Raw genomic sequence first — 26,140 nt, forward strand, 5'->3', positions numbered from 1 at the left:
AGTCTCTGCCTGCCTCCTCTCTGTTTCCTAACATTTAGATTTCCCACATTATACTTGCTTTTTGTGAAATCTTAGGTCTGGTTCATGCTCCACGTCCTCTAAGCTCTCTCCTCCAGCTCTGCTCTCCTCTTGCTTTCTCCTGGAGCTCCTCCTCCTTCTCACCCCTTCCTGTTCTCTAGTTCCTCCCCTCTTTCCTGTCCTCTGGCTCCTTCCATCTCACAACATTGTATCTAGTTGCTTATTTGTGTACTGTTTACACAAGAGTCAGCCTTCTTCTGCAGTAACTGTCGGCCTGTCTTTTTATTGTAGAGTTTCTAAGCCAGAGTAGAAATATCTCAGAAAAATGGTTTAATTTGCACAAGGAGCCTGAGGAAGAGGTGTGATCCTCACAAGCTATCCTACCTGCTGTCACAAACAAAAGGAGATGGACTTGCAAATTCTACCCTGCCTTTAGAGAAGGTCTGGTAAAAGCAGTCTCTCCGCTGAGATTTAAATATCAAAGCAAGCCACTGGAGTCACGCTCCCGACCAGGAGATGGTTCATAATAATTACAATGCCAACATCCAGCCTCTAACCAGATCTCTGGGTACAAAAATCAGCATTTGGATATACAACACACAAAAAAACATCTCCCAGCAGGCCCCTTCAGTGCTCCAGCAGTTCATAGAGGGAGTAGATGTTGGGGTGGGCTGACTTGAAAGCCTGGATCTGGGCCGGGGTGTTAGCTGAGTTGGCCAGCCTACCAGCTCTCCCATGGCTGCCCACCAGGGCGAGCTCTCCATCACTGCTGTGTCTTCCTGAAGCACAGAAGGGTCAGGGTCAGCTCTCCCTATATCATGCCCTCACGGCTGCCTCACCCAAGCCTTCACCGCCAGAGCCAGCTCTACTGTGCTGCCAAGGCGAGGTGCAGGGCCTGTTCTCCCAAGTGCTGCAGAGAGTGAGGGGCAGGGCTACATCTCCCACTCTCGTGACAGGGACTCTGTCTTTAAAAAAAAAAAAAAAGTAAAATAAGTTTCAGTTCAGTTTAATGTAAATTGGTATAAAAAGATAAAAGGATATCTTCAACAGGTTGCTAAGAAAATCAGTTTCAGAGCGGTACATATATAAATTATATAAGATATATATGTGTAACATATAAAAATATCTGATTTTAAGGAAAAAAGTATGTGTGAAAAGCTTGATAAAATATATACTAAATTGTTAACAGCAGGAACCACTGGAGGAATTTCAGCTTGTGTAGACTTTATAGATTGCTATTTTGAAAGTATTTACAATGGGATGGAGAGATGGCTTAGTGTAAGAGCACTTGCTGCTCTGGCAGAGGAGCCGTGTTTAGTTCCCACTTCTCACTTCAGAGGGTTCACAACTGTCTGTAACTCCAGTTCCAGGGGATCAAACACCCTCTTCTGGCTCTCTGTGGGCACCTGCTCACATATGGCATACACATAAGATGAAAATAATCTTCAAAATCGGTTTTAAAGACCCTGTAGATTACTCATAATTTCAGTACAGACAAGTATTTTTGTCGTGTGAGCTTGGAGGCCAACCTGCTTTGGCAAAGGGTGAACACTCCTAGTATTATGAGAACTTCCTGCAGAACTTCCTACCTGAGCCTTGTGCTGGAAATCTCAGCAGTCTCTCAGGCTTGTTACTGGGCAGCCTTGGCTACACTGGGGGTCTCAGTGGGTGTTCTCGGGAGGCTCAAGGAGAAGCAAGAAAGAAGAGCTTGTTTGTGGTGTATGTTTAAGGTCAAAGAGGAGGCCATTGGGACTATAAATTGAAGCAAATAGAGTCTTGAAGTTGGCCTCAGTCCTCTAGTTCTCTTGGTGTCAGGGAAAGGTCAGATTTGCATTGCAGACTATCCCAAGGCCAAATACCACCTCCTCCCCTCTCCTCCCCCGCAAGGGGCAGATAAGGAGGTGGAAGTCCCAGCAGGACCCAGCTGTGTGCTCAGTCTGTGAGCTCATGGGTTGAGTCACATGGGAGAAGAGATGACTTAAGAGGCTACCGCCTCCACCTCTGGAAAATAAGAACAAAAAGCCCTCCTTCCCTCTGCTCTGTGCCCCATTCCTCCCCTTCCCATAGGAGTTTAGATGCCCCTGCCAGAAGCTCTTTAGCAAGTTCATTAAGGGCTGGCCACAGGTAGGTCAGTTCAAATAACACTCCTGGTACTTATTAGCTGTGTGACTTTGTTTAGTGGCTTAACTGCTTCATACCTTAATTTCTCCATAGGTAAAAATGAGTTCCTCAAATTTCCTTCCAGCCAAGAGTGGTAGTCCTAGCGATCAGGAAGCAGAGGCAGGAGGATCATGAGTTCAGGGTTATCCTTTGCTACACAGATAGTTTAAGAGTAGCCTGAGCTACATGAGACCCCCCCCCTTTTAAATACACACACACACACACACACACACACACACACACACACACACGACAGTGAATTTGTTCAACATGTATTCATGAAGTTAAAATAGTGTAGATAGATCATCGCTCAACTACTGTTTTTATATTTTGACAACCTCCAGTCCATGCCTATCATAATCCCCTGTGTTACTCACTCAGCCCACTCATTACTTATTCACTAGCTCTTTGGACTACTTACTATGTTACTGGCGGGTGAAAGTGTAATAGCGTTTCTAACATCAAAGGGAACCCAGGCTCCATCAACCAACCAACTAAAATAAGTAGTTACAATATGAGCCCATAATTTATTTCTTTTTAAAGATTTCTTTTACTTGTGTATGGCTGTGTGTGCGAAGCACTTGAGGAGGCCCGAGGAGGGTGTCCGATCCCCTGGAGCTGGAGGTATAGGCAGTTCTGTGCTGCCTGGCATGGGCGCTGGGCGTGGAGCTGAGATCTAACCTCTGGGCCACCTCTCCAGCCAGTTTCTTTCTTTTTGAGACAGGGTCTTGCTATCCCTGTAGTAGTCGAATCTGATGCCAACCCCTTGCCTCAGCCTCTCCGATGCTATGGATTATGGGTGTATACCGAAGATATGTAATGTTTAAAGCAGAGCTTAAGCCAGGCAGGGTGGTTGGGAGGGATTCTGCATAAGCTGTCATGTTTCTGTTTGCTCCGTAAGCCGAGACACTAACTGCCCAGCTGTTCTGGACTTTAAGGGTGGTGTGTATGTAGACTTGGGAGGAAAGGGCTATTCTCCCTAGCATGATAGAAGTGCTCCAGCATCAAGGTTTCGTTCTGTCAGCTTCCGGCTTTTCAGGTAGGAGGCGCAACAGGTGACATTTTCCCAGTGTGTGCGTGCAGCTTAGGGAGCCAGAGGACTGTCACAGACTCTGAGCTCACACTGCTTCTATGCAGCTGCCATCAAAGCCCAAATTTGCCTCCTACCCTAGAGTCTTGTGTAAAACAGGAGGGCTCCCTTCACCTTGAAAGCAGGGGAGACTCGGGCCCTTTGCATTCTTGATGGGCTTCCTGGAAGAGGTGGTGGCTAAGCTGTATTTGCAATGGTGTCTGGGAATCAGTTGCAGGGAGGAAGGGCATTCCTTGTTCAAAGTCAAGACACTGGGATATAAGAGCTGCAGGGCAGTTACTTGGAATGCCAGAACCTGGTAGAAAGAGCAGCTGGAGCTGGGAAGGGGTGGGGTTTGGGTCAGGAGACTTGGAGAACCCAGCCAAGGAGTCAGGAGACATGCTGAGTTAGGCACACTGTGTGTCGGAAAGCCTTTACCACTTCCTGCATTGCATACATGAGCTATCACATGATCCCAAAGGCAGGAAGCAAAGAGGACATGGTTTGGGTGGCAGAGGCCATCTCTGAGGTCGAAGCTTAGCTAAAGCTCGACCCAAGTCTCTATTGGGCTCCAGTGTCTTGTGTCTCCAAGAGCCTGGCTTTGGGCCTAGAAGTCTGGAACATTTTACTTGAAAGTGGAGCGTGCACCAGGTAAGTCACACCAATCGTGCCTCTAATCTGGTTAGCCCAATGCCGTCGGCTGCAGAACAAGCTGAGTTCTGTGCTCTCTAGACATGCTGAGGCCAAACAGTGTCTCGTGCAGGCGTGTGGCTGTCTTCTGCCCGGGGAACTTGGGGATTCTCCCAGGCACTGGCCCAGGGACCTTCACATCCTGTTTGTCAGATCTGTGCAGTCTTGCCCTTCTTCGCCCTTGGCGGTCGTTGTTCCGAAAACCTCACAAAGCTTGTGAGCCCATCTTGCTTTGTTTTTAAAATAATACCACAAATGTAATAATAGTGGGGTCTGCTGTGCTACCCTAAGGCCCCTCATTTGGCCATTGTGACTGGGAAGGCCATCAGATTAAGCAGCCCCTCCCCCACCCCGGACATTTGTGAACCAGGGTGAATACTGGCTGTGGAGAGATGACTAAGTGTTTCCTAACAACCAGCGATTATGATGGCATGAGGGTTCTACACAATGGAAGCAAACACCGCCTGCTGTGTGCCAGGTTCCCATGAGGGGTCTCTGGTACCCCTCCCACCATCTGCGTGACAGCCATCCAAGGAGGGCACCCACTGACCCCATTTTACAGATGGCAGTACTAACAGGAGGGATAAAGAACTGAGGTCTTATTCACGCCAAAAACTTCTAAAACATGTATTTTTCTTTAATGGGTTTTTTGTTTGTTTGTTTGCTTTTTAGCTTCTGCAAAACAAAACAAAACACAAAGCAAAACAAAGCAAAAAACAAAGTCCAAACCCCAAATAACTGATCTTTTTTCTCTTGGCAGTGCTTTCTAGTTCTGGCTCTGGAGGTGGCCTCTCCACTGTGGCAGCCCCAAGCCCGGCTGCCTTAGCAGGAGAACCAAGCAGCACTGCTGTCCCTGCATTCTGAGCTGGCATTGGGGTCTCTGGCTGATGTGTTTAAGACTCTGTCTTATACGCAAGTCTATAACTTGAGCTCTGGAATAACAAGATGAGCTTTTGGTAGCTTTCTAGGAATCTACTCCCCCAACCTCTCTATGTGAGGCCCCGCACCCGCTCTCCAGCCTCCTGAAAGAACACATTCCCCCTCAGTCATGTCCATTCTTCCCTCAGAGTAGGACAAAGGGTCAGTGGAAGGGGATGGCTGGGATGTAGTGGACAGGACAGAGGCCGTATTTCATGCCCTTGAGGAGTGGCCATGGTGTCATGGTTGGACAAGCCTCGCTGGTGTCCCACGTCAGGCAGAATGCTGCTGCTCTGGTTACCTCCCCAGCAAGGGAAGGGAAGTGACGGATGGAGACGAAGTCACGGCTCTCATTGCTCTCTCTAGACTTGCTGTCACTGCCATTTTCACTTCTACAGCAGTGAGAAGGGATAAGATACTTGGGTGCATTTCAGAGTGGCACAGTATGGTGGCATTTGGAATGTGAACGGCTGTGCATAGAAGAAGCCCTGTTGTGTGCGGCCAATATCCCTCACCCCTGCGTGTCAGGCCTGCTTCGAGGAGAAGAGCATTTTCTGACAGCCTGAGAAGAGAGGGAAGCCATGAGCTGGCAGAGCAGCACACACCTGTAATCCCAGTACCGGGGAGCCTGAGACATGAGGATTAGGAGTTGGGGAGCTTGAGGCGAAGGGTCAGGAGTTAGGGGGCATCCTGGGCTATATAGCACACATACATACACACACACACACACACACACACACACACACACACACACACACACAATAAGATATGGTGTGAATTTCCACCTATGACTTAATTCTTGGCCCCTCAGGGTATAGGAAGGCAGTAGACTACAGAGGATGAGTGTGATAAATCAGGAATGGTGTTTATTTTCCTGTAAGGTTGCTTCTAATGCAGTGACTATGAATTTCTACGAGGTGACAGTGGCCAAGGCGCCAGAGCAAACAGATGAAAAAGTGTATGTGTGCAGACAGGCCCTGTGCCAAAGAAAATGGAGTCTCTCACAGGATCTGGCAGGTATATGTTGGAGAACCCACAGGGCCTCCTGGCCTCACTTCAAGTTCTTTAAGGAACCAGGGGCTGGGGTGTGGCCCAGTGGTAGACTGCTTACCAGGTATGCACAGAGCCCCAGGTTCAATCCCCAGTGCTGTAAGAACCAGGGGAAGTGATGCAGTCTAGCACTCGGGAGGTTGGGGGGAAGGCTCAGGGATTCAAGGCCATCCTTGGCTACACAGTGATTTTGAAGGCAGCCTCTGCTATTCTTGACTCTGCCCCAAAACAAAGCAAACAAAAGAAGATATAATGGAAGCACTTGGCACAGAACTCTGAAATGCCCCACCCTATGGCAGACATCACTAATATATTTCAGAGTCATTCCCTTATGAGTGCAAATATATCAGTATTTGAACTAAGATAACACTATAAGCAGTTGCCGACAGGTAGCTGAACAAATTCTATTTGTGACTCACTTCTCATCCCTGTTTGAGGGCAAACGCTTCATTTGTAGATGAGGTACAGAGCTGAGGGGTGTGAGTTTTCTTCAGGAGTGATCAGTTTATCAGACATGGACCCTCATTTCAGGTTAGTTCAGGGTTTGCTAAGCCTGGAGTTCCCTGTCACAGAGGGTGAGTCTAGGGTTGTCACCGAGGATTAGTGACAAGGAAAATGGGGTTCCTGATAATAGAGGAGATATTGTGGCTGAGGAAGGAGACTTCTGGGAGTTCTGGCTAGGGAGAATGGGCATTTCATGAAGTACAGGGAATTTTCTGAATGGTTTCGAGTCCTAGGAAGTCAGGAGGCTCCTCTCAGTCTATGCTTAGCATGAAATGGGCACGCAGTAGTTGAGGGGACACTTTTAATAGATGAATTGGGAAATGTAAACAGGAGAATTCTTGAAGACGACAGCCAGGAGAGAGTATTTGAAAAGGTGTGTGTGTGTGCGTGTGTGTGTGCGTGCGTGCGTGTGTGCGTGCGTGCGTGTGTGCGTGCGTGCGTGTGTGTGGAGGCCAGATATTGGCATCAGCTCTCTTTTCTCATTCTCCCTTTTACTTTTGAGACAAGGTCTCTCACTGGACCTGGAGTTTGCCTGTGCAGCTAGCTTGGCTGGCCAGGGAGTCCCAGCGCCCACCTTCCCTGCCTGCCCAGCTCTGGGACTGCAGGTGTGCACCACCACCCTGGCCTTTGTGTGGGTGCTGGGGAGGCAAACCCAGTTCACCTTGCTTGTGTCGCAAGCACTTTACACGCCAAGCGCCTCCCTGGCTTGGCGGGAGAGTTTCACCTATTAGAAAACCATGCACTCTGAGGGATTGTTTTCCTGGCCTCACTCACTTCTTTGTTCCTTAGCATCACTTTTCGCTGAGCGGTGTCCCTGCGGGCTGTGGCATGTTCTGTTTTCAATCCCTGAAATCCTCCACAGGTATTGTTCTGGGGAGAGGAAACAGGAGTTTGGTGAAGTTAAATATCAAAAGCTACAATACAATGTTAAATGGTAGAACTAGAATTTAAAAAAAACTGCAAATTTTGGCCATCTCAATTAAAGTGTGTATTTCTGATAGAAACTGTCACGGCACTTGCCGCTGTAATTTTGGGTAACCTTGGAAGGGTTATCAGAACTTCTACCGCCTGATTGCAATGGGCATCATTTAGCTCAAGCTCCGCTGGTCGCCAGTTCTCTTCCCTTCTGAAAAAGGAGACAAATTCATGAAGGACAGCCAGAAACAACATCACAGGGGTCACCCCCTTCCCAGGGTGGCAAAGCCCTGTGGGTCACAGAAGACAAACGATGGTCTCTCTCATAGCGCTGCTGTCCTTTGTGTATGTGTGTACTGTCCCTGGGTGTGCACACGCACATGTGTGTACATACGTGTAGGGGCATGTGGAAGCCAATACTGGCTGTTTTCCTCAGTCACTCCCCACTTACTCATTTTCTGAGACAGGTTTCTCGTCGAGCTGGCAACTCACAGATTGCGGTGAGCTCCAGGACTCTTCGTGTCTCTGTCCCAACAGTGTGAGGATCCAAATTCAGGTTCAGGTCCAAATGCTTGGAGAGTGAGTGCTTCACTGACCAAGCCATCTTCTGTCTCTTTTTAACTCTTGCTGCAGAGGGTCATTCTCAGCCACTGAGGCAGAGAATTTTCCGAGAGTGCTGTCAGTGTCAGAAGACACTGGCCACTGACAGCATAGCAACAGTGGGGTATGGAAAACACCGCCACAGGAGGTCAGCCTGGATTTTCCAGTTTCATCAGTTAGGACCTCTGAAGAGGTGTCAGGTCCAGGGGGCAGAGAGAAGACTTCTCAGAATGGAGGGACATCTAAGTTCAAAGACTGAAGCAAGCTATGTCCCACACGCAGGGTCCCTGGGCCTAAGATTAGGCGTAAACCTGTCTTTCCCCGGCCTGGCAGCAGAAGGCCATATGCTCAGGTCAGTTCCCAGCAGCCTTTGCTTCTTCCACTGTTTCCAGGGTCCCTGTCTTGGAGCCCTCCTTCGCCAGGGAGGACATGCATCTTGTAGCAGAAGGGCCAAGTCCAGTCAGTTCAGTGCCACCTCGTGTAGAACACTTTCTCTGCCCCCTACAATGTGCTGGGATTTAGAAGGTGAGGGGAGAGGAGAACTCATTTTCCCAGGCACCAACTGTGTGCCAGGCTGTTTTCCCTCACTCCTGCCAGTGCCTAAGTGGTAAAGTAAATCAGGCATGTGAGAACGGGCCAGGCTCCTGGGTGTGCCCTGGGCCACCTGCACGTGGCTTTTCCCTTGGAGGCAAAGCTCCCGTGTTCTCTACCAGCCCCTGAGGGTGAAAAGGACTCAACCACTTCTGAGAAAAATGAAGTCAGGCACGATTTTATTTTCCACCACAGAAGCAAATTAAAACCTTTTCCAGGCTCATTAACATATGTGGCTTACGTGGAAAAGTCTAGAAATTCCAGGAGCCCCTACTCGCCTTGCTGTGGAAGAATTTTGTGGGTAGAGGCTGGGAAAGGAAAAAAATCATGGTGCAAAGGAAAGCTGGAGAGCTTTCAAGCACACGAGGGGCCCAGGGACATATTTTCTTCCGTACAGAGCTAAGCAATTTGCTTTTGTTCTGAGTAGCTTTGAATTCATCTTTTCCTACTTTTCTTCTCAAGGAAGCTGAGGAAATTCTTTGTGATGTAGTTTTTAAACATTTGTTTATTTTTTATGTGTATATGGGGGACATGCCAGGGTGTGTGTGTGTGTGTGTGTGTGTGTGTGTGTGTGTGTGTGTGTAATCAGAGAACAATTTACAGAAGTTCATTCTTGTGGGTCCTGGGATTGAACTCAGGTCAGCAAAGCACCTTTAACCTGCAGAGCCATCTTTCCCTGTGGTATATTTTTCAAAGGAGGGTGACATCTTGGTGACTTATACGGAGAGGTTCTTAATCATGGGTACCCACCAGCCTCCTAATCTCCTCAGAGAAAGAACATGTCTCTGTTTGCACCCACTTTTTATTTGTTCTCCGTACCTGTGTTTTTGAGACAGGGTTTCTCACTGAATCAGAAGCTTACCAGTTCTGCTCAGCCGGTTGGCCACTGAGTTTCGGGGATCCGCCTGTCTCGCCAGCCCCGGCCTCACAGATGTGCCTCACTAAGACCAGTTTTATATGTGTGTGCTGGCCATCAGCTTATGTTCTCGTGTTCTCACACAGCAAGCACTTTACCCACTGAGCCATCTCCTTGGCCTCCCTAGCTTTTAAATTATTTCCTCCAATCTTGAATGTCTTAAAGGGAGCCCACCAGCTATGTATTATCAGGTACTGATGTCATCACAAACACTTTACCGCTTTCTTGTGTCTGTTTTGTTTTTTGAGGTAGAATCCCCCTATTCATAGGCTAGCCTTGAACCAAGTTACGTATCCAAGGATAAAATCTTTTAAACTTCCAATCCTCTGACATGACCCTCTCTGGAGCTTATCTCCACTTTTTTTTTTTTTTTTCTGAGGTAGGGTTTCTCTGTGTAGCTTTGGCTACCTTGGACTCGCCTTGTAGACTCGGCTGGCCTGGAACTCACAGTGATCCCGTTGCTTCTACTTCCCTGAGTGCTGGGATTTATTTATTTTTCCTTGTGCATTGGTGTTTCCCCTGCATGTCTGTCTGTGTAAGGGTGTCGGATCCTCTGTGGTCACGCTGTGCGGGTGCTGGGGCTTGAGCCCAGGTCCCTGGAAGAATAGCCGGTGCTCTTAATCACTGAGCCAGCACTCCAGGCCCCTGCAGCCACTTTCAAACAGCACTTGTGCTCAGCCCTACCTCAAAAAGAAAAGCTGCCATTAGACCTTACCATCCAGGATTCAAATAAGCCATAAAGCACTAACTCTGACTGGGAGTGATGGCGCAACCAGCACTCGGAAGGCAGAGGCAGTCAGATCTCTGTGAGTTTGAGGCCAGCCTGGTCTACAAAGTGAAATTAGGACAGCCAAGGCTACAGAGAGAAACCTGTCTCAAAAAGCCAAACCAAACCAACAACCAATTAAACAAACAAAAACCAAAAAATTAACTCTGTTAACTATAGTTAGGTTGGGGTCATTCTTGCTTCTTACAAGCAAGAATGACCTACCTAACCCTTATCACGCCCCATTATCAATCTAAATGCAGTATTCTGGGAGGGTCCTGAGGCTTCAGCCAGCTGCCAAAGAGGTTTTCTTCTCCTCCTCCTCTGGTTGTTGTTGTTGAGATAGGGTCTTGCTATGTAGCCCAGGATAGTCTCAAACATCCTCCAGACTTAGCCACCAAACAGCTGATATTGCCAGTATTAGGAACCATACCTAATAGAGGCTCCTTTTGTTTTGTTTGAGTTTAACTCTGCCTAGTTTGGCCCCAGACTCTCAGTGGTCCTCCTGACTCAGCTCTCCAAGAGCTGGGATTACAGACACATGTCACCATGCCTTGTTCTTTGTGCTAGTCTTTGAGGGGAACTGCAGAACAGGCAAGTGAAGGATTCTAGATGTGTGAGCCGGAATCTGGATCCTAGGGAGATCAGAAAATCAGGTAGGGCAGAAGGTGGGGAACTGACCCTCGAAGCTATGCCAAGAGCAGAGTTTGGATTCCAGGCTGTGCTTGCTGCAGGAGGTAGGTGGTGCCCTCAGAATGGAGGTTTGCCGAGGCTCTGCCTTGATGAACTTTATTAGGCAGGTCCCCTTGAGCGGGGCAGACCCAGACCTTGCATATCCCCAGCCCTCTGGCTAACTAAACTCAGACCTTCGTGCAACCAGTTTGCAGAGGCAAACAGCTCCCTTTTTGAGTGATAGGACTGTGAGAGTCCCTCCCACATGCCCCCTGTCTGATGTTAGTGGTAAGGATACAAGGTTGTCTCCCTGCAGGTTGCTGGGTAAGTGAGGATTAAAGCCACAGGGGGTCAAAAGATTGACCCACACATTGTGGGTTTCAGGACTCCGAATTATTAGGGTAGACAGCGCCTCAACTGTAGAACTGCAGCCTCCCACTTCCTGGTCACTGGGGGGAAGTGATGTGTTTTTTTTCTTTTTCCACTCGGGTCCTCCTTGTCACATCAATTTCTTACACAGCATTTCAGATGCAGCTGTTCCTGAGGCCAGGAAGACGGCTGTCTCCTCCAATTACATGTTGATTGAAATCAGTTCAACCTCTGCCTTCTCCAGGGCCCCCAACCCTCCACCTTCAGAACAATTGTGATCAGGGATATGCATAATTAAGTTTGTCTTTTTAGAGGATGACTCTGGCATTGTGGGTAAAGGGGTGGCTAGTGGCTGGAGGTCAGCATTTTTGTTGCTGATTTATGTAGAGAACTAAATATGAGCCGAGGGGACTGAGAACAGGAAACCTCACCACTGAGCTGAAGCTATGGGTACGTTGAGCAGAGTTGGTAGAGTCTATGCCCCGGTTCCATCCCCAGCACCATGTGAACTAGGCCTGGTGACCTTGTGTGCATTGTGAGGCATCCACTGGAGAAGACCACTCAGACACAGGTTCATCAGGATAGAAAGTCTTTACCAGCTGTCCAGCACTGGATGTTCTGGAGCCAAGCAGAGGCCCAAGTGTTTCTCAGGATGAGCTTTTAAGCACAAAAACCACATCCTAGGGTCCCAAACCTCAGTTAGCAAGAACACTTAGCCAGAAGCAGAACTACAGAGGCCAAAAAGAAGGTGAGTACATCTAGGGACTTTCGCAGACCTATTGACTTTGGTGGGTTAGGTCTTTGTTCTTGTTTTTGGTGGGTGTTGCTGCCTACTTGCTGGGTTCCAAGGCCTGAATGGCACCTCCGTCATGATGTCAGTTGTGCTAAGGTCTGGGGGCCTTTTACAGTGATGCCGCCGTTCTGCAATGCCAGCACTCAGGGAGGCGGAGGCAGGAACATCAGAAGTTCAAGTTTATTCTTGGCTAGCCAGTAAGTCTGGGATATGTGAGGCCTCAGAACACTCCATCTGCTATATGTATGGAAACCCCCTTTTATGTCTGAATCCGAGAACCATAATCAGAGCTCCTCTCCCAAACGCCATTTTTGGGAAGAACTGGCCATCAAAGAGCTCCTTTGGGAGGGTCAGGTGAGCAGAAGTTTCCCTTTCCTGTTTCTCTCTGGTGTTCCACACCTTCTCTAGGGACCGAGGTCTGGATTTAGTTACTGGGAACCTGGCAAAAACCTGACTGTTGGCCATTTCTAGACCTACCTGATCACATGGCTCTGAGCTTTGCTGGGCCTACAGTCCGGGGTTTGTAGCACTGACTCTCAGACAGGGACTGAGCAGAGGCAACAGCATGGGAGAGGGCCTGAGAAGGCCTGACCCAGGTCACCTCTGCTCGACTAAGGGAGGATGAATGGGCCTTGCTGTGGGTGGGGAAGCATGGCAGAAGTGGGGTGAAGACATGAGAGGCTGGGGAGGTGAGGGGTTCTTTTTGGCATCATTTGCCCTTTTGTCAGGGTATCAGTTGGCTGTCACTGTGAAATCAATTGTAAAGGAGGAAGTGTATTTTGGCTCACGGTTTCAGTGTCTGGTGAGCTGTTTTTAGGGACTGTGAAGAAGCAGAACTGCATGGCAAGAAACACATACATGATAGCATAGGACTACTCACATCATGGTCAGAGGAAAGTAGGAAGAGAAAAGAGAGAAGGGAAAAGGGAGGGAAGGAGAAGTGAAAGGAGGGAGAGAAGAAAGAGAGAGAAGAAAGGTAAAAGAGAGGGAGAGAAGAAAAGCAATCAGTTGACTAAATGGAGGGTGAGAAAGAGACTTTGGTTAAAGCAAATCTTGGCATAGTTCTCCAGAGGAAGTGCTGACTGGAGGACTCAGGCTCAAGGAATGTTCTGGGAAGCCAGACACTGGGACCAGGTCCTAATGCATGGTTGCTAGCTGTTCTATACAGGATGTGCCTCCTTACCTAAGGACCTGTGGCTGACGCAAAGGAGGCTGTGAGAGGAGTCCAGGTGCAGGCTGTGGGTTAGGGTCAGGGTGTACTCCTTACTTCAGGGTGATAAGCCAAGTCCAGGGTGGTGGGTGTGTCTCACCAGGGTGGGCATAGATTATTACCCTCCTCTTCCCTGGGTTGCAGAATGTGGGGGAGGGTGAATTGGCAGGAACAGGCCACCCACCCAGACTTTTGCTGATGCTAGCATTGAAGGAGAATAAGGGCTGGCATTGACCCCCGGCTCCTGCCCAGAATTTTCCACAGGGCTGTCTCTACAGCAGGGGCCAGGCTAGAGCCCTGAGTGAAGTTGCCCCAAAGCCCTGAGCTGGCAAACAGCTTGCAGCCCCATCGCTGGGAAAGGCTGCAGGCCCCACTTTGTTGGAGACAGATGTGCAGGTTTCTGTTACAGGCTCCTGCAACTGGCTTTATTCGGTACTCTCAGAAGAAAGGACTCTCAGCAGTGGGCGAAGACTGAACTGGAGGCGCGCGCGCACACACACACACACACACACACACACACACACACACACACGTGCGCATGCTCGCATGAACACTCACACTTTAGAATTTACCAATGTGGAAATCAACTGAAGAAAGAGGCCACCTACCATTCTCCTGGGTACCTTGAACCATGACCAGCCTGAAAGAGCCTGCCCTCTTGCAGCCAGCAGGGAGGGTGCCCCTTCCTCAAGAGCTCTAGAACACTCACTGCCTCACACTGTCACCTCCTGCCCCCTGATTGCCTCAGTTTCCTTATGTGTAAAGCAGGGCTTCTCTGTTCAGTGTGGGAGAGAAGGTGGTGTGTGGGCGGTGAGTGACGGGGCTGATAGGAGGTGAGAGGCGGGGGTCGGCCTGCAGCACTGCTTTGTTGGTTTATACTTTCTGCTGTCCATGATGTGCCTTAGTCTTCGGTGAGCTGAGCAGTCTTGTCTGCAGTTCTGTGTCCCTGTCTGCTAACAGAGGGCTCTGGGAAGTTGAGTTGTGATGCCAGGCAGAGACCTGGCCCCATGTTGCTGGCCATTCCATAGAAAAAGTCCTCACTTAAGAGAACGAGGCCCACCAGCCCAAAGTGACGTGACTCAGGTTGCTGGAGTCTTCCTGAGGCTTCAGTGGTGCTCCTGCCCTGAGGTGTGGGTTCTGGAGATGAGGGCAGAGGTGGGAGGCCATGGGTCACAAGGGTGTTTACTTAGACACAGAGGTGGCCAGTGGATGCTAAAGGGAGAGACAGACAGTCTGAGATAATGTGGCTTTAGGCATGCAATATTCCCATACCCCACCACCCGGAAGTTCTAATTAGTCAACCTTGTAGCATCTTTAACAGAGGGGAGGCCCTTCCTAGGGAGTCCAGTTCAAGGCCTCATTTGAATTAACTTGGCCTGCAATGACCTTATCTCCAGAGTAGGACACGTTTTAAAGTATTCGGCAGCTAGGGCGTCAACATAGGAATTTTGGGCGGGGGAGCAGATGGGAAATGAGGCATTAACTATTTATTGGTTATGGTTGCAGGGACAGAGTGCACTGATCATGGCATGAGCACGGAGGTCAGAGGACAGCTTTTGGAGTGTTCTCTGCCCCCACCTTTGCACAGATCCTCAGGATAGAACCAGAGGTCATCATCAGGCTTCTGTGGCAAGCGCCTCTATGGGCCGAACCATCTTGCTGACCCACATGGGACATCTAGAGACTATTGAAAACAGCAGGCAGAGTGATCCCCGGAGGGTCTGAGGGACCTGTGTTTAAATCTCCACTTTGCCTCCCACCAGGACCTGAGGCTCAGTTTTCTTTTTTGTAAAGGAAGCCCAAGCTGAGGGAGCCTGCCAGTGGCCCCATATGGATGCCTTAGAGGCTCTGTAGGGACCCATTGCTGTCCTCCAACCCTCAGGCTTTGGCCACTGCTTCCCAGAATCTCCTTGCTGATAAACTGTGAGCTTAACAGAGATGCCAAGTGACTCCGTGATGTTTCCCACCCTTTCAGGGTCCCATCAAGGCACTGGACCAGTTTCTAGGCAGTCCTGGCCCAGGCTACACTGTTTTCAGAAACCAGGCTTCCTGCCTGGTTTTCTAAATATAGCTCCAGACAGAGGGGGTGGGGTGGGGGGAACCTCCGTGGAATGGCTGTAGCTCACAACCAGCTTTTGGGCTTTCCGTCAGGCTGAGGGAGGAGCAGGACAGACAGACAGGGCATGGCTACAGCCGCACAGAAGCCTGGAAGGCCTATGCCGCCTTTGCCATCCCAGGTGCCCAGAGCCTTTTGCCTTGGTTTTGTTCTCAGCCCTGGTACAGTCGGGTGTTGATCGGCTGCAGCTCAGGTAGAGGAGACGGGCTGGGACCGAGGAGGGCCTGGCTGGATATACACAGAGGTAAGGAGATGCCTGTGGCCAGCTGGGTGATCCTGGGCAGATCCTTCGAGCCCTTAAAACTGAGGTGGAGATGTTGACATCAAACAAACAGCAACAAAACCAGCCATCACCTCAGAGGGAGTAAAAGCTTTTTGGCAGCCAGCTATGAGGGACCATGGCCCCGGGAACACGGGTTCAGGTTATCTCATGTTCTAATGTGGTGATGGTTTCATGAACATCCTTTTATCTTTTTTAGTAGTAGCAGGAAAAAAAGACAGTCATAAATCAAGCCTCTTTAAAATACATTGGGGGTATAACACATAGATGAGTTATAGCAAAGTGGGGAAAAATCTGCTGTAGGCCTCAGTTGTTACCTGATGAAAACAGCCTGTGGGTTATTGGAGGTTAAAGGTCAGTCCATACATTACAGAGAGATTTCGCTAACAGTCACAGGGATGGGTCAAATAATAGAAGTGGGAATGGACCAAAAGGTATAGGACTAAAAATAGCCTGGGACAATTTGGCTCTGCATTTGCAACATTCTGACTCTCCACAGTCACTTAAGGTCTAGTCAGAGAATCTATCCTGCAGTACCCTCTTCACCGGTGTGGCTGTTTTGTTTTTGAACAGTTTTGTTCTGAGAACTTCAGCTCACCAGGATCTTAACTGTGTTGAGGGGATTACAGGGAGCCCGTGCTGTTGGGTGAGCACTCAGCTTGCTGTGCTAGAGCCGTGTGTGGTGCTGAGATGGCTGGCCCCCGAGACTGCTGCTGGGCAACTTGGTATCACATGCCTCCTGCTGGGCAGCTTGATGAGGCCAGTGCCCTCCCTGGCTCTAACCTTGGTCTTCAGCCCTGGTTCTGTTTTGAACAGCACTTCACCTTCAGTTCTGAAATCTAAGCAGTAGGAGGCCAGTGAGGTCCTCAGCCCTCAGAAATCAAAGCACCCAGAGTTCATGGCCTAGACAGGAAGCAGCACAGGCTCCCAGCATCTTGCCCTTTTACTTCAGATCTCAGCCGCTCTGGCGGCCTAGGCACAGCTGGGTTCCTAGGACGCTGTAGGGTGGGCTCCAATGTAGATATAATCACACAGGAAAGAAGCTGAAGAGGAATGAAAAGCTGGATTTCTGGGCTGTGTCAACCCTCCCTTGTCAGTTCTACTTAGGTTAGAGGCCCTGGCCTCCTCCTCCGGATTGGATTTACTTCTTTTCTTTTGTTCCTTCTTATGGTTGAATTATACTTTCCTTCCTTCCTTCCTTCCTTCCTTCCTTCCTTCCTTCCTTCCTTCCTTCCTTCCTTCCTTTTTTCCTTCCTCTTCTTCTTTTTTTTGTTGTTGTTTTTTGGGACAGGGTTTTTCTGTGTAGCCTTGGCTGTCCTCTGTAGATCAGACTGGCCTCAAACTCACAGAGATCCACCTGCCTCTGCCTCCCTGAGTGCTGGGATTACAAACATGTACCACCATAGCCCGACTTGAATTAAAAATGTCTTAAAGGCAAAGGACCACCTCACAGTCATGTCTGCCCCCATGCCTGCTGGTTCTTCCTCCTTCCCAAGTGTCACCCCTCCCATTCTGTTCTCTTGCTGTTGGGTTTTGGAAGAATACCAGGAACATCCTGTTGCGCCTCCCAAGCTGTGTATGAGAGCTGTCCTTCCTGGTGGTGTGCCAGGAAGGACACCTTGTGATTTAGAGCCAGCCTCAGTACCCCAGGATCCACACCCACCACAGCCAACCCGTTTTAAATAGCATCTGTACCAAATCCTGTGTCATTTTCCCCTAGACAGTACAACATAACCGTGATTTCCACAGTGTTCACATTGCATTGTATTAAATCCAGAGATGATACAGTATGTAGTAGGATATGTGTGAGTTAGATGCAAATCCTATGTCCTTTTAGATAAGGGACTTGAACATTTGTAGAGTGTGAGCACGTGTGGGTGGGTGCTGGTGCTGAGGGGTGGTCAGGGGAGATGTTGGGTGCAATCCCCCAGGGATACAGGGTCATCTTGCATCCTCATGGATCTCTCTTGCCACTATGGGGTCCTGGGTCCAGCAGCTACAGGCTCAGCTCCTTACATAAGATAGTCTGTTTTCTCCCTGGTATAAGGCAAAATGTAACCCTCCCGCCATTTCTGGGCTGCTGTGCTGAGAAAGTGAGGAGAGCACGCCATGCTGGGTGAGACCTGCGCAGCACTGTCGGCTCCTACAGCGCTCGGCCCACTGGTGGGAGATGGGTGGGCACCTGCAGCTTCTGAGCCAGCTGAACAGGACTCCTGGCCATGCGCAGGAGAGTGAGATGAGGTTGTTTTGGGGGTGTAGGGTGGTGGGGTCTCCTTTGGCATTTTGTTGAGAAATTGCAGTTGATGATTTCCTGGTCTGAGCCACTGTTGAGCCACAGCTTGCTTGGTGATTGACAGGTCTCTCTCTCAGCCTTCAGAAAGGGCTGCGAGATGATGTTGTAGGTGACTGGCTAGGGAGCCTTGCTTGGTGTGCAGAGCACAGTCCGAGCTCCCCCTGGTGGGCACTGTGGCTGCTCTGAACGAAACACCCATCTCCCGAGACCTGAGGGGTTGGCCAGGGACCACTCAGTATGACTTGGGTAAGGACACCAGCTACTTCTCAGTCATAGCACTCAATAATAGTAAGAGACCCAGGGCCTGTTTGCTGAGACCCAGCTTGGGCATGCTCAGGGCCACTGGCCTCCCCAGACACCCTCTGTACCCACTGGCACAGTTGCCTCAGCTCACAGGGTGGAGCTGAGGACCGTCTCTAGGCACTGAGGTCTCTGTCTGACACAGCGTGCTTCTGTATGTATGTAGGGCTCCTCACTGGGTCTTAGGATGGGAGACACTCACAAATGAGGCAAGGCAGGCCTTGTTCTTCACAGAGACCTTTCTAGAATGTTTGCCAGAGTCCCAGGACACCAGGTCTCCAAGAGCCTGCCTCATCTCTGCTTATTGTATTTGGGGATTTGGGGCCTGGAGCCCATCCACTCAAGGGCTGTGGTGAAAAATAACCCCTCAACCCTGCTTTGGCCATATCTTGCAGGATGCCATAACCTTTCTGTGCCATGATTTCCCAGTTGGCAACATAAAAGTGCCCCACCCCCCACCCCCGTGCTGCAAGCTGCCTCTTGCTGAGAGTCTCTATCCTAGAGAAGCGGATAATGAATGGTGTCATTGCCTGTCTTTTATCTTCTCCTGCCCCCTTTAACTAGGGCTGAGCTTGACCATGGGTCTGACTCACTGACAGACAGATGGTCTCAGCTGAGTGGAGCTGGCGGCCATGAGAAGTCCCCTGGGCTGGGAGGGCAGGATTCCAGTCACCCCACTTTTACTTTCCAGCTCACCTTGCCTCTTGGCTGCTCCTTAGAACCCAGGAGCTGTTGGAGGGCCCTCTTCAGGCAGGCCTGTGGCTTCCAGGGCCAGTGCCAAAGGAGGAGGTCTCCAGTATCTGCTTAGGCAGCAGGGGCTGTTGGGCCTGGCCTCCAGCCCTTCCTGTGCAGTCACACAGGGCCTGGAACTCATTAACACCTTTTATTAAAACCATCTGCTCTATGTATGAGCAACTTTGAGTCCCCATCTTCCCAGCCCGGGGTGGGGTGGGGGTGGGAGGTCACTAAACACAGACGGTGATTGTGTGGTGGCTGTGCGAGGCTCAAGGCCCCTGGGAGTCTTGAGAAGATAGACCCCCATGGGAACTGCAGCTGAGGGGTGGGTCAAAGGCACCAGCGGGCTCAGGCTCTGGGGTGGCTGGAGCCGGCAAACACTTCTGCCCGGTGCTTCACTCAGGACTGGGATGGACCTAGACTCTGCAGATCTACCTACTTCTGAGTTTTACGGACCAAGCTGTCTCTCCTCCCCTTCACTCCCCCAGGAATGTATCATTGATGAGGACTGCGGGCCTACCAGGTACTGCCAGTTTTCGAGCTTCAAGTACACCTGCCAGCCGTGCCGGGACCAGCAGACGGTAAAGATCCCCGTGGTCTCCGTTGTTGTGCCAGGGGGACAGGATTAGAAGTCCCAGGTGTTCTCAGCAAGGCTGCTCGCAAGAGCCTTTCAGTGATGGGGAGGAGTCCCAGAGAGCCTTATTCCTGGAATAATCAGGATAGCATTCTGGCAGAGCTGCAGCCACCCCACCCCACCCCACCCCACCCCACCCCACATTGTGTGGCTCTCAGGTAGCAAAGAGGGAGGAGAGAACGGGAGGCCTGCGCTGGCCCCTTCCTCTGGGACAAGAACAGTATCAGACAGCAGTGCGCACACACGCAGTCCCAGGCAAAGGAGAGGGCCACCTTTTTCCTCCTGGGCTGCTTCTCAGATCCCTTGAGCTTCCAGTTGGATTAATAAGTGTGCGGAAGGAGGAGGCTGGAGTGCTCCCCCAGTGTGGAGCCTAAGCAAAGGAAACCCTCCAGCCCACCCAGCAGGGCCTTTTGGACAAAGCTCATGAACTCTTGACAGTTTCCTTATTTTGACAGGAAAAAACAAACAAACAAACAAACAAACAAAAAAACCCCACAATAAGTTCAGGAAATAAAGGATCCCTGTGACCTTGCTCAGTTCATCATAAGGCGGGCCACTGCCACACCACAGAGCACAGTCCTAGGAACCCTGGGGCTCTGAGTTCCTGCTCCAAGTATGGTATCCCCAGCCTGGGCCTTCCTGGCTCTGCCTTGACTGAGCAGCTTTTTAAAACCCCCTGCCTCCACCGGTGGCCTGAGCCGCCTTCCCTTCTGACGAGGGCAAGTTAAAAGGATGAAAGATACAGTTGTGGGATGGAGGCGCCAAAGATACACAGGTGTTTGTTGAGAAGTCTTGATCTGGGTGGAAAAGACTTAGAATCCACCTTCTCAGGTGTTGTCTTCCCAGAGTTTTGACTCTTCTTGTACCAAGAGCCACATTTCTCTGACAGCTCCTTTAGTTTCCACTAATGCCCCACCCACCTTGGGCCTGTCTCTTCTTTCCACAGGGGAAGGGGTAAGCCACCTTTGATTGGTCTGAGCAGGCTAGAGCAGCATGTCAGGCTGTCCAGGCTTGTAGGCTAGTAAGAACCTGGGTCTTATGTTTTCCTCCCTTCTCTGCAGCAATGCACCAGAGACAGCGAGTGCTGTAGAGACCAGCTGTGTGTCTGGGGACACTGCACCAAAAAGGCCACCAAAGGTAGCAATGGGACCATCTGTGACAACCAGAGGGATTGCCAGCCTGGCCTGTGCTGTGCCTTCCAAAGAGGTATGCGGGATCTCCGGTGGCTGTTGGGAAAACGTGTCCCAATCTCAAAGGCCCAGAATGGTACCCAAACCTTTTCACCTCCGCTGCTTTCACGGTGTGTCCCAGCCCCACAGCCTCCTACCAGAGCAGGGAGAAAAGCACCTGCTTTGATTTCCTCCCAGGTTTTGACTCTGTGAGTTAAGTTCTTTCAGGATGCATGCACCCTAGATGGGTGGGGGGTCCAGAAGCCTCTCCTCCATCCCTCCAAGGCGCCATTGGCCTGGGTTCTTTGTGTGGATTCTCTCTTCAGTTCCTCAGTGCCTCTCCCTGTGGGCTGGGACAGCCCTCCCCTTTGGCAGGAGTGTGTCTGAACGCTCTCAGCTGCCTCCCAGCTCTTTCCCAGACCCACCTGCAGGTGCCAACCACCTCAGTGATTTGCTTGGAGGACAACAATCTAGAAGTTGTTCCTCTAGCGCCCCCCCCCACCCCATAATCTCCCACCTGTAAGGCCTTATCCACCCAATGCTCTGCCCTCTTTATCTCTACTCCTCGGCCCAGCTCTTCCCACTGACCCAGGCCTTTTATTGGTGCTCTGCCCCTGCTGAAGGGGCCTTGGTTTCACACTTCATTTCTTCGGGTGGTTTGGCCTCGAAAACTAGCTCCCCTCTTCCGGCAGACCACATAGCTGCTCCAGTCCTCAGTCTACCTTGAGTGTGTTCTGCCATTCTTATTCTTTCCACTCCTTCAATTCTAACCTCACCTGAGGCTGAGGGCGAAGGGCAAGGCCGCATCCACTTCCCTGCCCATCCTCATGGTGACTCTTGGCCGGCTCCAGGCCTGTTGTTCCCTGTGTGCACACCCCTGCCCGTGGAGGGCGAGCTCTGCCATGATCCTACCAGCCAGATGCTGGACCTCATCACCTGGGAACTGGAACCGGAAGGTGCTTTGGACCGATGCCCCTGTGCCAGTGGCCTCCTCTGCCAGCCCCACAGGTGAGGTCCCTTCCTTGGTGATTGTACTGGGGGCTGAGAGCAGTCAAAATGTCATCCAGGGGGGCTCAGAAGCAGGTTTGGCTACGAGGTGTCCCCAGGTCACTAGGACGAAGGGGGTCCACGCAGCATGAGATCTGTAGGTCGGGTTTCTGTTAGATAATTGAAGCTTCCCAGTGGGTGCTCTAGGGGGAGGGTGTGGAAGGAATGAGTGCAGACCATACCATCATGGTGGGAGAGGCTACAGACAGGCAGGAGGGGAAAGGCACCTGTAGGTTAGGGTTAGAGCCCTGAAGCTTCAGGGCTGACAGGACTGTTCTCTACATCCTTGTGCCCTGCCCACAAATTCTACTGAGCCTTCCGTTCTACCAGAATCCAGGGTCACAGGGAAGATAGACAGACTTCCTCCCCTCCCCCACAGAGGCCCGGGGCCACCATGTGTACAGCAGAACCCAAATGGGGGAGAGTGTGAGGGGACCCCGTGTGGCGGTGAGCTTCCAAATCCCCATCACCAGGGCTTGCTCCAAGGCAGACAAGCCAATACTTAGCCACACAGATAAGCAGGCCTGTGAGTGCCCTTTAAGGACATTCTGCCAGCCGACTCCTCAGTAAGATGTTGACAGGAAGCACCCTAATAGGAAGTAGTGGTTAGTGAGGCCCACAGGCCCACGGAGAGAACATGGCCCAAGGCTGACACACTCCAAGCCTGGCTTCGCTCTCAAGGGTAATGGAAAGAACGCTGACCAGACCTCACCCCTCTTCCCCAGCCACCGTCTGGTGTACGTGTGCCAACCAGCCTTCGTTGGCAGCCATGGCCCAAATGAGGAGAGCCTGCTGCCCAGGGAGGCCCCCGATGAGTATGAAGATGGTGGCTTCATCAGAGAGGTGCGCCAAGAGCTGGAAGACCTAGAGAGGAGCCTGGCCCAGGAGATGGCATTTGAGGAGCCCGCCCTCGTGGAACCACTGGGTGGAGAGATTTAGACCCAGCCCCAGCAACTGGTCTGGTAGATGTGCAATAGAAATGGCTAATTTATTTTCCCAGGAGTGTCCCCTAGGTGTGGCGTGGCCACAGCTCTTTCCTGGTAGCTCTTCCTCTGGCTTGACAAGGTGCAGTAAATCTCTTCCAGCTGCCCCGCTTCTCGGCTTGGGGAAGACAGGCTTGGTGGGTGAGGGCAGCAGTGAGCCGCCCAGCTCTGTTGCCAGACATGCTGTTCTTTCCTTCATGGACTGGATTTGTTTGAAGGGAGAGGATGGGAAGAGGTGATGTCTGCCTATGATGCAGTTGGGGGACACAGGGAGGAGGGCGCCTTCCTTGCAAAATGGACCTGGCAAAAATGTAGCCCTCGCCTTTGCCTTGTGACCTTCCCACGGGCCGAGGCAGTGGCTACACAGGAGCTATACTGGTCTTGTGGCCTCCCACACATTCATCCCTCAGCCCTCCCAGTTCCTACCTCACTGTCACCCCAGCTTGGGAATGGTTCCTCTCCAAGCCCCGTGTTCTCTTGCTCAACCCCACACCAGCCTCAAGGCCACCACAGTGCTTCCAGAAGAAGGGGTGTGAAATCCTTTTATTTTTATTTTTTCACTTCTCTGAGGTACGCCTGGAACTAAGGTCAGCAAGTCTGCATGCCCCTCCAAGGTTAGCAGCAGTGTGGAGGCTGGTGGTAGACATTGTCCCCACACCATCTGCTTCGGTAACTCTGAAAGTCAGTGTTTGGAGTGCAGTTTGTGTAAATTAATTTGCAAGAAAGATACTTGGGTGATTGTAGGGCCAGGATTGTAAATGAAATTTGCAAAGTCGCTTAGCAACAATGGAAGGCCTTTGTCAATCACGCAGAGAAATGAAAACCAAGCCAGGCTGTGTAAACTATGGCTGTGACATCCAGACAGAAGGCCGGGCTCAATGTCAGGCCTCAGATGACGGTTTCAGGTGCCAGGAACTGTTTTCATCCAGGGTCATTAAATTTTAAAGTTGCACACGATGTATACGCATGCTTTCTTCCGAGTTTTAAATTATGTATACACACATGTGTTATAGTCAAAGGTCATGCATGAATTACTTCAGCTACTCTTTGGTAATTCTTGGGCTTTTTTTTTTTTTTTTTTACTTTCAATAAACATAACACCCTTCATGCAAAAAATAAAATAAAATAAAATAAAACAATCTGTAGTGTAAAGACAAAAAAATATTTCCATAGAAGCAGATTTTCCAGGCATATGCAGCTCACCTCTTTTAGATTCGGAAAATGTTGTAACTCTTATTCTTGTCTGGATGGGTATTAGTTCTGAGAGAGAAAATACTTTGCCGTCTCCTGAAAGAGCAAATGGAATATATGAGTCTTCTCTTGGAGGCTCTCTGTAATCAAATGCAGTTCTGGGCCCGTGTTAGCATTATTACTCTAACAAAATTTCTGAAGTAATTAACTTACACATTTAAAAAGAGGGCTTATGTGGGTTCACCATTTCAGGTTTCGGTCATGATCCCACTGCTTTGAAATGGCGGAGAGGTAGCACCACATGGGGAGGGCTTGGCAGGGTCAAGCTCCCTTCCTGGCTTAGAGGAGAGAGGGCATGGCGCAGTCCTGTCCAGGACACACCCTTCCCCTCAGGATGTGGGCCCTCTGCAAGGCCCTAGTCCTTGAAGGTGGAAAGCTCTGCCATATTGGTTTTAGCTGCTTTTCTGGGTGTTGTGGCCAAATACCTGGCAAGAAGCAATCGGAGGGGTGAGGGCTTATTTTGGTCCTGGTTCAGGGGTCAGTCCACGGTGGCAGGGAAAGTATGGTGGGAGAGTTTGGGTCTGCTTCCCACAGTATGGAGGACCAGGAAGCAGAGAAACAGTAAAGCAGGACTCAGCTTTCTCCATTTTCCCCTTTTTCTTTATCCTGGACCCCAGCCCATGGCATGGGATGGTGCCACCCATGATCAGGAGGAGTTTTCCGTCCTCGGTTAGAACTCTCTGGAAACTCCTTGCCTCGTAGACATGCGAAGGGCTGTGTCCCCTGAATGACTCAAAATCCATTTGGTTCCAGGATATGCAAGTGCTGTGTACAAACTTCCACATAGTACTGTGCACCTCTTAAAAGCCTGTAAATCTAATCTGAAGATACCACAGTAAAGAGATGTAAACATTTAGCAAAACAATAAATGTAATTGATGAGGTCACCTGTGTTCATGGTATGGGTCCATTTGTCATTAAAACCTGTGCTGGTTGGGATTTGCTGTATTTTATCTGCTATGCTGAAATCCTCTGGTTTTTCTAATAAATGTTATGATTCTGAATAACTGAACAACATATTAAAAAATACACTCAGGTTGATATAGAAGATTATTGTAGCCTCCCAATAGTGCCACGGGGACCGAGCCTTTAACAAGTAGGTCTTTGGGCAGGGGACACTTTACCTGGCCTGTAACAGAGTTGTGACACATTAAGCTCTTTAAGGACTAGATTAATGAGGTCACTGTGTATTTAGGTCAGCAGGGCAGGGGACACTTATTTATGACGTCTCTGCATTCCATGAGATATTAACAGATGAAGAAATGGCGCTTCAAAAAGATGGATTGAGGTAGAAGTCAGATGAAATGGCATCCGGGGTACACTGATTATTTTACTATCAGACACAGAGGTGGTTCTGGATTCAGTGTGAAAACTTACCAGAGCCACTCTATCTCATGGATCGCCTGACAGCTATGTGCCAAGGACCCCCCTCAGAGCCAGGGGTTGTGATGTGCCCCAGATGAGAGTCACAGCTCTGAAATCATCGCAGTAGAAGGCAGGACACAGCTAGACCAAGCAATGACTAACAGTCAATCCAGTATGGAGTGTTAGAGCCCAGCACAGTATATAGCTTGGAGGGCTGGCATAGAAATGGGCTGAAAGATGGTAGGCTTACCAGGAAGCCAGAAGGGGGATGCAGAGGGGAAATGGACAGGATTCTCAATGGATAGGGTGACTGGAAGCCGAGGCGAGCTTGAGGAAATGCTTAGAGATGAGGCTGAAAATTGTTTTATCAAACAAACAAAAATAGTAAACAATAGCCTTGTTGGGTAGCCATCATGTATCAGGCCCTGTCTCAAGAGCCAGAATGAGTCGTGAATGAGGGATAACTAGGGTCCTTTCCTGGGCCTAACCACCAAAATATAAGGACCCTATGAGAGGCCTGCATGCTCAGCTGAGACCACACCCCACCGTTGTTAACCGTGTGTGGCTCTCACCTTTATGCCTGCTCTTTTCTTGGAGCCAGTTTATGCCATGGAATAGGTGGCAGGAACTATAGGTCTGGCGCCTTAGCAGTGATCCCAGGTAAAACCCAAGCTGCCAAGGAGGGATTTTCCCCTTTGCCTGACAAGCAGAACGTGAAGCGCTCCCA

The 26,140-nt window shown here is 50.2% G+C and overlaps 1 protein-coding gene across 2 annotated transcripts in view; it reads left to right on the plus strand.

Moving 5' to 3' along the window:
- The window catches only part of Dkk3 (dickkopf WNT signaling pathway inhibitor 3), a 41,806-nt gene extending 16,871 nt beyond the window's left edge, over window positions 1–24,935 (plus strand). For both annotated transcript variants that reach the window (XM_055627595.1, XM_055627596.1), the window contains 4 exons: window positions 19,454–19,546; window positions 20,661–20,805; window positions 21,620–21,776; window positions 22,541–24,935. In XM_055627595.1, the coding sequence (XP_055483570.1) occupies window positions 19,454–19,546; window positions 20,661–20,805; window positions 21,620–21,776; window positions 22,541–22,754 (609 nt within the window). In that variant the 3' untranslated portion in view covers window positions 22,755–24,935. The remainder of the gene's footprint in view (window positions 1–19,453; window positions 19,547–20,660; window positions 20,806–21,619; window positions 21,777–22,540) is intronic.
- Window positions 24,936–26,140: the final 1,205 nt, after the last annotated feature.

This window comes from Psammomys obesus, unplaced genomic scaffold, assembly GCF_907164565.1.
Source record: "Psammomys obesus unplaced genomic scaffold, mPsaObe1.curated_primary_1811, whole genome shotgun sequence".
Lineage (NCBI taxonomy): Eukaryota > Metazoa > Chordata > Mammalia > Rodentia > Muridae > Psammomys > Psammomys obesus.